We start from the raw sequence: 12,078 nt of genomic DNA on the forward strand, positions 1-12,078 counted from the left end.
ATTTTAATTAATTAATTAAATGAGTAAAATTAATTAATAAATAAAAATAATAATAATAAATTCATGTACCAATAAAAAATTAATAATTAATATTTTATATGAAAAGTTTATGGCATCTACAAATTACACAATATATAAATTAATTAAAAAATCATGGTATTAGTAATTAATTATGCATAATTAAAAATTATATATATATATGTATATATAAAGTATATATTATGTATTTAATAATGTGATGTTCAACTGCCTCACGTAATAATTTAATAAAAATATATATAGTAGTTGACTTTTTTTTTTTTTTTTTGCTTGCTTTGGATGTTTAGTCTGACTTTTCTGTCTTTGGTCCACCTTTGATGCTTCCATTCTCGTCCCATCAAAAACAATGTAAATCGACAAATGTCACACCAAATTTTAATTACACCACAATCTATTTTCCTAACTAATTTTCATAAATACATACGTACATACATACATACATACATACATGTATGTATTATAATACAATCCCGTAATAAAAATACACAAAAAATATATAAACCCGACTCAAATTCAAATATTATTACGTTCTTTATAGTAAAAATACATATATTTTATTAATTATTTGATACTTACATATTAATCATAATATAATTTTTTAATAAAAATATGTAAAATATATAAATTTAATAAAAAAATAAGCAAACCCAATTCAAATTCAAACATTATTATATTTTTTATAATAAGAATACGTACATGTTATTGATTATTTGATACATAAGCACTAATTATAATATAATTTTTTTGATTAAAATACGTAAAATATATAAATTTGACACAATACGAAGACTAATTAATGTAAATTTTAATGAGAGAGAAACTTAAAATTACAAAGGTTGTGACCTATACATATATGTATGTATGTATGTACGTATGTACGTATATGTATGTAGTACAGCAAATTGAATTAAACGTTGACTTAGATGGAAAGTAAACTGTGAAGAAGTTAAGTCAAAGCGAAACAACTTATCCCTAAAGCAATAGCACAGTAAAGTGTTTATTAATATAAAGTGTGAGAAGGCCACATAAACTTGTTGTTGGGTTCCATCTGCTCCACTCTCTTCTTCTTCTTCTTCTTCTTCTTCTTCGTCTTCTTGATTGATATATATTATAAGTATATATAATATAATATTATGTATTATATATATATATATAGTATATGAGAGGAGGGGTGAGTTGAAATGGAGGAAGATCAGAATCTGAGAAGTTGTTCTGACGGGGGAGAGGAGCTGGTGAATGAGCTTCTTGACAATGAATCACCTTTCATGGTGGTAGAGAAAGATCACAGAGTTATTAATCATGGCGAATCTAAATCTAAATCTAATTCTCATCTCATCTCATCAACTTTATATAACTATTCAGGTCCAACAATTCAGCACGTTCAAGATGCTTTGTTGCTTACAGCTTCTCGCAGGTTAGTTTCGACTTTTCCTTCTTCCTTCCTTTCTCCATATATACATACATACATATATATATATGTATGTATATGTATGTATGGATACTGTTTTGATATTATAAGTTTGTGTTTTAGCAGATTTCCAGCAATGGGTAGGGGATTCAGGCAGAGTGAAAGTAAGTACACTTTAAAAATCAAGAGCTGTGGAAATGGGATGGCTGATGATGGATATAAATGGAGAAAATATGGACAGAAATCTATCAAGAACAGCCCAAATCCTAGGTAATATATATATATATATATTCATATTTCTATCTTTCAATTCAATAACATAAAAATTCTAAAAACTACTTATACATATATATATATATTTTAAAAAATACAGTTTTCTTATGCAATTAGGGTAAGAAAATAAAAATAAAGGGTATACATACATATATATATATATTATATTTTATACGTATATATTTTCCATTGAATATAAGGCATGCATTGATTTTCTGAAAAGACATAAGCCATCCAAGTATGAATTATTCAACGTTTAGTGTCCTAATCCATTTCATTGGTCTCAACTACACCCACAAACATTGAATACTATTGAAAGAGAACTATAACACCTTGTAAATATCTCCCTAGCTATATCTCAATTTGAAGAAATTATTGGACCAAGCATCCTTACCATCTTACCCACATGAAAACACTACACACACACACATATATATATATATATGTATCGGTTAGTAGTGGTTCTATCCTTTGCTACGAGGATGTATATTCGAATTCTATGTTTTGTGTTTGGTTTGTTCTTATTACAAACTTACTTTGTATACATTATATTTACTGAGCATTTAAGACAATTATAACTTGTTGTAGTATCTTACTCTTGATCGAATTATAAGTACTAAAAATATAAAAAGGAAACACTTACATTGAATACGAAAAATTTTAAATCACGAGATACGAAAACTACTCTACTCTTAAATGTTATTTTAATTTGACGTCTTCTGTTAATGCCAATCAGGAGCTATTACAAGTGTACAAACCCAAGGTGCAGTGCAAAAAAACAAGTGGAGAAGTCGAATGAAGAGCCAGACACTCTGATTGTTACATACGAAGGTCTCCATTTACACTTTGTGTATCCATTTTCTTTGGTGCCCGATAAAACTGTACCCACAAAGAAGTTCAAGAAGATACACTTAAACTCGCAGATCGAAGCATACAAAGATGAAAGCCAAAAAAATCTTGGACTGCTCGAAGATATGGTGCCTTTAATTGTAAGGCACCCTTCCAATACCACTTCTTCTTCTTATTCTTCTTCTTCTTCGTCCTCGTCCTCCTCGTCCATTTCACCTTCTTCTCTTACTTGCTCTTTTAATTCTGCTCCTTCACATTTTTATTTATGCATTAACACCACCATTAGCTGAATTTGTACGTGTTATATATTTAAACCTTATTGCTTGTTATATATATATATATGTAAAATAAATAACAATTTATCAATAATATATATTTTGTTTATATATATAATACTATTATCAATCAGTACATAGTAGTACTTTAAACATAAATCTCTAGAGAAATTTATTAATCTTTCAATAAAATTTTGATATATCAAAAGATATATGAGTGTTATTAGCAATAGATGATGACTAGCAAATTAGAGATGACACTCGTATAATGGTAACCTGACCACATGCTAGCAAAGAACTCGTATGTGCCATCTGGTTGTGTGATGGTGCGTGTATATAAGAACACATGATAGTGCACACTTTTCACGAGGTGTTAACCAAAGACATCTTAATGTTTAATAACGATAGATTAATGTTACTAACTACCATGATATTTAATCCACTATCAAACTATTATAAAGATTCATTACTTATAAAAATATATGTGATAGAAAGATCACCGTCCAAACAAAATGAAAAATGAAAACTTTTCTCATATACTATATAAATACATGATCGTATCACGATATTTAACTAAATGAACATTAGAAAAGAAAAAAAAGAACTAGTTACAGGCATACGATATCTACATTATTTAAACATCTAATATCATGCGATTCGTTTTAACATACCGAGAAGTATGTATTATTATGTTCCAAGTATTATACTTAAAAGAGAAAAATCAAAACCATACTCATTGGTCATGATTTTTCAAAGATTTATAAGGAGTTCACGATTTCTCTTGCTTCTGAACTAAACGTTAATTTTTTTTTTTTCTAAAAAATATCTCTTACAGTAAAAATTTATTCAAAAAATCAATATTATAGTATCATCAAACATGTCTCTCGTGATTTAAAAGAAGCTTTAATATAAATATAATATATATTCTTAATTTTAGAGTGATCACGTTCCAAAGAGAAATTACTAATACGTATTTTCAAAATCTTATTTATAACACAAGAAGAGAGAGTTTACGATAGATTCGACTGAAATAACAAATTTTCTATCGTTACGGTACTTTTCTTTAATTTTTCTCCCGTTTATTTGTGTCGAAGTTAATTAAAAGTTATTCTTGATTTGAAAATTAAGTGATTAATCTAATTATTAATAAAATTAATTCCATTTAATCTTATCATAATTCCACTAATTCAAGATTAATCAAAATTGGTTAAAGGGATGAAATATCTCAAAAGTGGGTAATTCCGTAAATAAATGTTTTTTTTTTCTTCCCCATTTTTCTTCTAACATTTCTCCGATCGCCCATCACCGACCAGGCAATTCGCTGTAATGAAATTCTCGAGACTCGGTTGCTCTTTTCCTCGCGCTGTCCGTGCTTAATTGCAGAGAGTAATTTCGTTTCTCCTCTTTTATCTCTTTCTTCATTGCCCATAGTTTTGATTCTGTGCACTGTTAAATTGTGTAAGAATGTCGTATCCAGTAAATGTAATGCAAGGACTCTGTTGTGAAAAAAATGAGTATTCCAAAGGCAGAGAGACGAGAAGCCGAGGCTGCTGAAGTTATCTTACACTGTGATTTTGGTGCGATAATCATTATTGTTGTTCAAAGTGAACTTTTAGTAGTTGGAGGAGGGGTTTCTTTTGCAGTCGTACTCAAATTCGTGAAGCTTAACTTGAAATATATTATGTTGTTGTTCATGTGCTTGCTATAGCCTGAATACGTGCTTGGTTTTTGGATATATTCCCTCTCAGGCGAAATGCCTAAAGCAGAACGTTCGTTATTTGGTTGTTTATCCAACTTTTATTGTCTTTCCGTTCTTATCTGCTAAATAAATCTGGAGTCATGTGTGTTGAAACAACTTAGTTAGTTATGAACAGTTAGCTACTTGGAAAACTTGGCAATGTAGGGTTAATTTTTGCACTTGTCGTAATTGTTCATATAAATAAGGTACCGATTTATTTGAATGTTGCTGTTTTAGGATGTTCTCATGGTCATTGATCGACAATGCAAATCTCTTTCTTTTTCGCTGTGCGTAGTTATGGTGTGGTGTTAATACTTTGTAATTTCTATTCTATATTGACATTGGAATCCTTGTAGGATTGAAATTTCTTTGTGATTCTTAGGGGCATTCTTCTGCAGGTGACTCTGGGGAATTCCCATTAATTTATGAGCTTTTTCAGAATGTAATTACTGTATTATTTTCACTAGAATTTTATATTCACCCATGAGGAGCGGCAGATAAGAAATTTTAGCTCCTCCCCCCAGTTCGTCCTCGACAGCTGTTTGAGTTGTTTATCAGACAATCTTTTAGTCATTTGATGCGTTTAAAACAGACTGGTCTAATTTCTGAGTTTCTCCTTCAATATTGTCTCTACGACATCTGTCTGTGCCATCTAAGAACTTGTTCAGTTCTTGCCTCATTTGGAAATTCAGGATTTATTTTTTGAGGTTGGGGGCAAAGATGGGCATTAAGAACTCAATATATGCTTGAAAGTCAACTTCCTACAATTAGTCTTTGTGAAATTTCTGTAAAAGGAATTTAAAGCATGAAATTTTGAATTGTTCTTACTGCAGTATGTTCCTTGTATATATACCCTGTAAGAGAGTTAGCAGTCTATGGCATGATCAAATGCGAGCTAATGCATTATAAACACCTAGCGAAAAACGAACTTACCACCCAGAAAATTCACAAATATTGCGTCTCCTAAGGACCTATGGGGATAGACATGGCATTATTCGTAAGATGATTTCTTGGAAGTTGGTGTCTTTTTATGGTAATTGTGTTTGCGTTTTTCCAATCTGTGCTTTTTAGAAGTTTCCTGGCAACTGTTTGATGTATTCTTCATATTGTTTTCAAGAGTTTAAAAACTAGTTCCTTGAATCTGGTTTGGGGGGTAGACTTGTTATTTCCAAGAATTCAGTTGCAAAAGCATTTGTAAGAAGCTTACAGAAACAAGAATTACAAACCGATGTTGATACCACAGATGGTCCTACTAGTGTTACGAGTTGCAGAAGAAATTTAAGCCAAGAAGTCAGGGAGTCTTGAACCTTTTGAGGAGAAGCTGGAGGAAGCCCGAGACTTCTTAGGAGTAGATCCCCATAATTATGTTTCCTTAAGTTATGTGGATGAAGTGAATTGATATCATGAATTGATTAGGTTTTTGCGCCAACATCCTTGAATGTGCTATCCTTCTGTTTTTGGGCCAAAGAAAAAAGAGTGGCTTTGGAGGTCCTAGAAGATAAGGTGGCCATAGAGTATTTAATGTGGGAAAAGCAAATGTTACAAGCATAGATAAGAACACATAGAGACACGGCTAGTAAGGGGTAGAGATTGATTTTTCTTTGGATTACTTTTGTGCTCATTATTTCTTTTCTCTGAAAAATGAAAATAAAGGCGTCACTTCAATACCATTTTGATTTTTATTTGCTGAACCAGGTGGTTTTTAAAGATATAGCTGGCTGATGAGGCAAACTAAAAACGTGAAAGTACTGTAAACCACAATTGTGTTTGTGCTTTAAATTTGGAAACAAATAACAAAGCATTTGAGGAGGCTGTGATGAACGGAAAATGTACTCTAAACCAGTTGCTTGAGGAAATGTATGGATACAGAACCACGATTTGTGCTTGCTTGACATAAATATGCCTGATATTTTGGACAAAACATTGTTAAGGCCTGGTCGGTTCGATCATCAAATTAGAATTGATAAAAACTTTCGATGTTAAAGTTCGTGATCAGATCTATCCAGACAAGGTAAAACTTGATATTGTACCATTCTATTACTCCCAAAAACTTGCTGCTCTTGCTCCTGGATTTTTTATGCTGATATAATGTCTGCAGCTGAGCTGCTCTGGTTGATGCCAGGAATGAGAGCTCACAGGTAAAGATGGAACAACTTGTAGCAGCTATGGATATAGTATTTGATAGTTTGGAAGAAGAAGGTGCGATGGATTGCTGTTTGCAAAAACTTCATATTCTTAAGCTGCACTTTTTTCTATGTTCTTAAAGAAAGCCAATATATGCATGATTCCTAGTTGGAATCTCCATTTGCTTGGTCAGTTAGTTCTATTCCTGGAAATGGATGGATACACATGATGATGTGAGTTCTATTCTTGGCTTTTCTAGTTTTCTTTTCATTCGAGTAATCAGTATGTTGCTTTACTTGTCCTGCTGATTCTCATTATTTCATTTTTACAATTGATCGGAAGTATGATAAAAACTATAAACTAGCATTTCATTACCATCACTTTGTTGACTAACTAGTTTTATATAGCGACGAGATGGAAAGAAAATAATGTTTTTCTGCCCTAGGGTTATAAGTTTGATAGAAAGGAGGACTATGGCTCACCATGTATCTGGTCATACGCTGTAGCTGGTTGGTCTTTTGAACATGCAGAACCCTTGCTTAATGTTAAAATCCTTCCATGTGGGACTGCATCATTTGGATATGCCCAGTATGTTCAATGAAAATCTTTGATGACAAAAGGAGCAGCTTTTTGATATCACTTGCATGACACTGGGTGGTTGGGCTACTGAGCAGGTAATGACTTATCAGCCCCTTTTGATTGCTTCTCTTTTCTTTGCTAGCATTCCTGAATTTACAGATGGGGTTGGTCGCTTTTCCAATTAGGAATTAACTGCATCTAGTTTATGTTTTTAATTATCTATCTTTGTGTTAAATATGAAAGGAAGAGTGCAAGACATAAAATAAATTCCATGGACTGATGGCCATTCTTAAAACCTTGAACTTCCTGTACAGTTCATTCCATAGGCTTAAGCATGCTGCGTCTCAGTTACTCACATAATATTACTAATCGTGGCCATGTGTGAATAATTGGCCAATATTTATTGGGGTGTAGACTTGGTACCTCTTTATTTTGAGGTGGGTTATCAGGCCATTTTATCTTGGAACTGTGACTTGTCTCAAGTAGGTTCCATTAGGAAGATTTTAGCTGGAGCTCAGAATGATGTGGAGAAAGTGATCATGACCAAGATAATAATTGCCAAGTGCCAGTGTGTGGTTTTAGTGACAGTGTGGGGGGGGGGGGGTCTCCTCTCTTTGAGAAGTGATAAATACATTTGAGATGACCAAATCATACAGCACCAAAACTGGTGCAATCATAGACAGACAGTAAGAGAATGTGTGGCTGAGGCAGAAACCACAGTACACCTGATGAAAGAGCACAAAGAGGAAGTGGCTCATATTGCAGAGCTACTTCTTGCTTAAGAAGGAAATCCTACATCAAGATGATTAGACCCTTCCAGTCAATTGAACCCACAAACAAGGATCAATTCAAACAAGGGTTTGAAGATTAAGAAACCAAAAGACACCAAAATTATCAGGGAAAGGGTGGGAATAGTTTCGGGATGTAGTTTAATCATAGACTTTAGATATTTTTTCCATTAGCTTCGACTTTTGGGTAGTTGTTTACCGAATCAAATTACAAAACTCCCGAGTTTAAATTCAGAGTCTAGAATAAAACTTTTACTTATTAATCGTCCACTTGTACGCTAAAAGTCTGTTGTTTTAAAATATAAATAATCAAAACTGTCATTTTTAAGATGCTTAAAGAGGAAGCTTTTAGACAAAAGGGAGAATTTTTTAGTTGCTTTCAATTGTCTCCACATCCACATATGATACAAAGTGAGGTATACAATTGAAAAGTTATATATATATATATATATATTATGTGGTAATGAATCATTACATTCTAAAACATTAGTCTCTGTCGGTGTGGTGATTTTCATTGTGTTTATTTTGTGGTGTTTATCTCTTGAAGTTGACATCTTATGTGTCTGATTATTTGAAAGAAGCTTTTAACTGAGTTAGAAATCTGGAAGATTAAAACTTATGGTTTCAGGTTTGAAGCTTAGAGACAAAACGGGGGCATGCAGCTGAGCCGTTCGTAGTGGAGTTCAAGACTTTTTATCGTATTACTATTTGCTTTTGAAGAACACAGCAAAACTTAGGGTTTGTTTTTTTGTATAAAAGTAGTTTCTAGTTTTTAATTTTTTAATTTTATTGTTTTCTTCATTATATATATATATATAGTTTAGTGTTAATAAATAATTAACTAATTATTTTTTAGTTTATGTATTTCGACTACACACCCTATTAATATGATTCAATAAATAAAAAATATTCATGGAATATAATTAATTTAATTATTTATTTCTATTAATTTAAAGTATTAATATATAATAAATAATTATATATTATATCTTTGATAATTATTAGAACAAATTCTTCTGAATGTATAATTTGAATTTATAGCTATTATTATATACATTGTATACACTAGATTTAATTATAAGCTAACAAGCAATAATGTGAATAAATAATACTTTTATGATGACCCAATACATACATTGTATGTAAAATATTTATTTATTTTACCTCTTAGTTAAACTATTTTAGTTTTTGTATGATAAATAATGATAGCAGCAAATAATTAACTTATAATATTTATACTTAATAAATATAGTTTTTACTGATTTTTATTAGATATTTTTGTATAATTTATTTAGATTGAAGAGCTAAGTAGATATTTATAACAATTGTATTTAATATATATATATATATATCTCTTTTAGTTAGCTCTAATTTTTACATATGTAAATTAATATTCAAAGGGTGTTCTTATTTATCACACTATTTACAATTGTAATACCCAACATTTATTTTTTATTTTTATTTTTTTAAAAATATAATTATTATTTATTTATTTTATTTTATTTTAATTTAATGAAAAAATGGGTAAAAAATTGATAAATGATTAAATTGAAAATAATTTTAAAAAAAAATGTGTGAAAAATTTATGTTCTGGGAGTATTTTGAAAGAAAAATCAAAAATTGGGGGTTAAAACGTAATTTAAAAAAATTGCGCTACGCCAGATGCCCGGTCAGTAGGCCCGACAAAGCAGGACGCGCCAGGTGGCAGAGGCGCTGACGCGGGAGGCCACGCGAGGGGGAGTCACGTGAGCGATCCGCGTGCGCGCGATCGAACGATTGAGGTCCGTTCCCACGCGCACGGACGGCCCAAATTGAATCACACACGGACGGTCCAAATTGAATCGTGCACGGACGACACAGATTGAATAGTGATGAATGGTCCAGATTCACTTTCTATTTAATCGTGATCAGATAGTCTAGATCAAAAGCGATGGACGACCCAGATCAAAAGTGGATGGGTATAAATAACCCCATCCGCACCCAAACCCTCACCCTAGCCACCAGAACCCCTCGCTGGAGAAGACAACCCAGCCGTCGGGGAGCCGACCACCACCACCCGCCGCTGCACCGGAGAAATTTTCGATTGTCAAACGAGGTAAAAATTTTATCTTTTGCTCAGAATTTAATTTTAAATACACTCATGACCAAATCGGAGTAAAACAACTAGCCGATTGGCTGAAAAACACTGGTAAAGCCTGGCAGCGCCGCCGCGGGGTATTTCAGAAAACGCATCTGATGAGACCCTTCCCGATTCTCGTTTGATATGATTTTTCTACTGTTGTGATCACTGTTTCCTTCTCTACAGGTTGACCAGAGCAAAATACTCAACCGCAACGTGAGCCGGAGAAGCTGCCGCACCGGAGAGCCCCGCTGCCGGTGAGTTTTTGTTTTCTACATTTTTTCGACCAACCGATGGCCCTAAGTGTGTTTCTCGTAGGAATTGATATAAATTTGGCTGAATTCGGCCGAAAACAACTAACCCGAGGTGGATCGCCGTCGCCAGAGCACGGCGGAGCCGCCGTGTCGAATTTTCAAAATTAGCCGAGTAGACCCTGGGACTATTTTTGGATTTTTTTGGGACATTTGTAGATACCATAAGCACGTTTCAGTTCCCGAAGACGAATTCAGGGAACTCAGGGACCACCCGTAGGCGCAGTAAACCATTTAGCTTTTGGGCATCAAATCAAGTAAAGACCCCCCACCCTATTTCCTATCATATAATTGAAGTTTTAAATAAATAATAATACGGTATTTTGTACAAATTAAATAGATATGCATAATTAATTACGGATTACTAATAGAGCCTGAACCAGACATTGTTCTCTGTTGATTTATTTTACAGTTTAAAAGCATGATGGTATCTGATTTATCTATTTTATGGTTTAAATGCATGTATTACTGCTTTACTTGACCACGGTTTGATTTTGGGATTTAAGATATGATTGCATTACCGGATGCATGTTCATTTATTTATGTGATTATGTTTGATTTGATAATGGGGACTAAGGAAAAATAGAAAAGGGGTGTGATCTAATAAACAGATAAGATGACAGTCTCACTAGATATCCTGGAAGATGATGGACGGACCGGATTCATAGGGAACCCTATTGTGAACGTTATCTCATACCGAACGGGGTATGAAGACTTGGTCATTTAGCGCTCATACTGGACGGGGTATGAGGACAGCCACTTCACCCTCATACTGGACGGGGTACCGAGGTTTAATGTCTTGGTGTTCGTACCGGACGAGGTATGGGGATGACTCTGTAATTAAGATTGTTAAGGAAAATAATTCACGTGTAGCAGGGACACCCCTATAAACTCCCATGAATACTAGTAGGCTGGTAAAACAAAAAACGGTTATGATTTGGTTTATTATTAATGAATATGAATTTATGATATGTTCTATGTTACTGATGGTGCATAAAGTTATGATCTGTATGATATTATTGTCTTTATAGGTTGTTTTCATAAATTCTACAATGGTAAGTGAACTGTAAATGATTTTACGATTGATAAACGAATTTGCTTAATTTAGTGCTCCATTATTTGTTTTGATTTTCTACCAACCTCTACTTCTGTGCTGGTGTTATAATGTGATATCTTTACTGGACTAGCGTAGCTCATTCATTATCTAACCATTTCAGATCAAGAGGACCTGGTTCCAGAGCCTGATTTGCAGAAAGATTGCGAGTAGATGTTAAATACTTTCTATTTTCTATTATCTTTCGTATTTCTCGTGTTTCTTTCAGATGATTCATTCCATAATGTTTGTTTAGTAATTTTAAGTCATTGTGTAAGAGATGTAAACCTTATCTTTTTATTTTGCTTCCGCACTTAAATTATTATATATTTCCTTTTGGATTTCCGGGATCGTTACAACAATATTACAAAATGTAAAGTACTAATTTAATTATAACATTATGTTCTAAAATCTTAATGATATAGAAATAATGTTATATCAAATATGTATATATATAAATTATAATACAATTTAAATATAAG

General features: G+C 32.6%; 1 protein-coding gene and 1 long non-coding RNA gene across 5 annotated transcripts; both read left to right on the forward strand.

The window, feature by feature from the left end:
- The first annotated feature begins 1,061 nt into the window (after positions 1-1,061).
- Positions 1,062-2,962, forward strand: WRKY49 (WRKY DNA-binding protein 49). 2 transcript variants are annotated; one of them, XM_022032691.2, is made up of 3 exons: positions 1,062-1,453; positions 1,571-1,717; positions 2,457-2,962. In XM_022032691.2, exons 1-3 carry the CDS (start codon positions 1,221-1,223, stop codon positions 2,857-2,859), a joined length of 783 nt encoding a protein of 260 aa, XP_021888383.1. In that variant the 5' UTR covers positions 1,062-1,220; the 3' UTR covers positions 2,860-2,962. The 2 variants fall into 2 exon arrangements, with proteins under 2 accessions (XP_021888383.1, XP_021888384.1); XM_022032692.2 differs by having other exon boundaries at positions 1,574-1,717.
- Positions 2,963-4,072: 1,110 nt separating this feature from the next.
- Positions 4,073-9,008, forward strand: LOC110807551 (uncharacterized). 3 transcript variants are annotated; one of them, XR_002538494.2, is made up of 4 exons: positions 4,073-4,230; positions 6,278-6,593; positions 6,681-7,380; positions 8,702-9,008. It is a non-coding gene; the product is annotated as an uncharacterized LOC110807551 (long non-coding RNA). The 3 variants fall into 3 exon arrangements; XR_002538495.2 differs by having other exon boundaries at positions 4,078-6,593; positions 6,681-6,939; positions 7,152-7,380; XR_002538493.2 differs by having other exon boundaries at positions 4,077-6,593.
- Positions 9,009-12,078: the final 3,070 nt, after the last annotated feature.

This window comes from Carica papaya, chromosome 8 (genome assembly GCF_054855325.1).
Source record: "Carica papaya isolate Zhongbai chromosome 8, ASM5485532v1, whole genome shotgun sequence".
Classification (NCBI taxonomy): Eukaryota; Viridiplantae; Streptophyta; class Magnoliopsida; order Brassicales; family Caricaceae; genus Carica; species Carica papaya.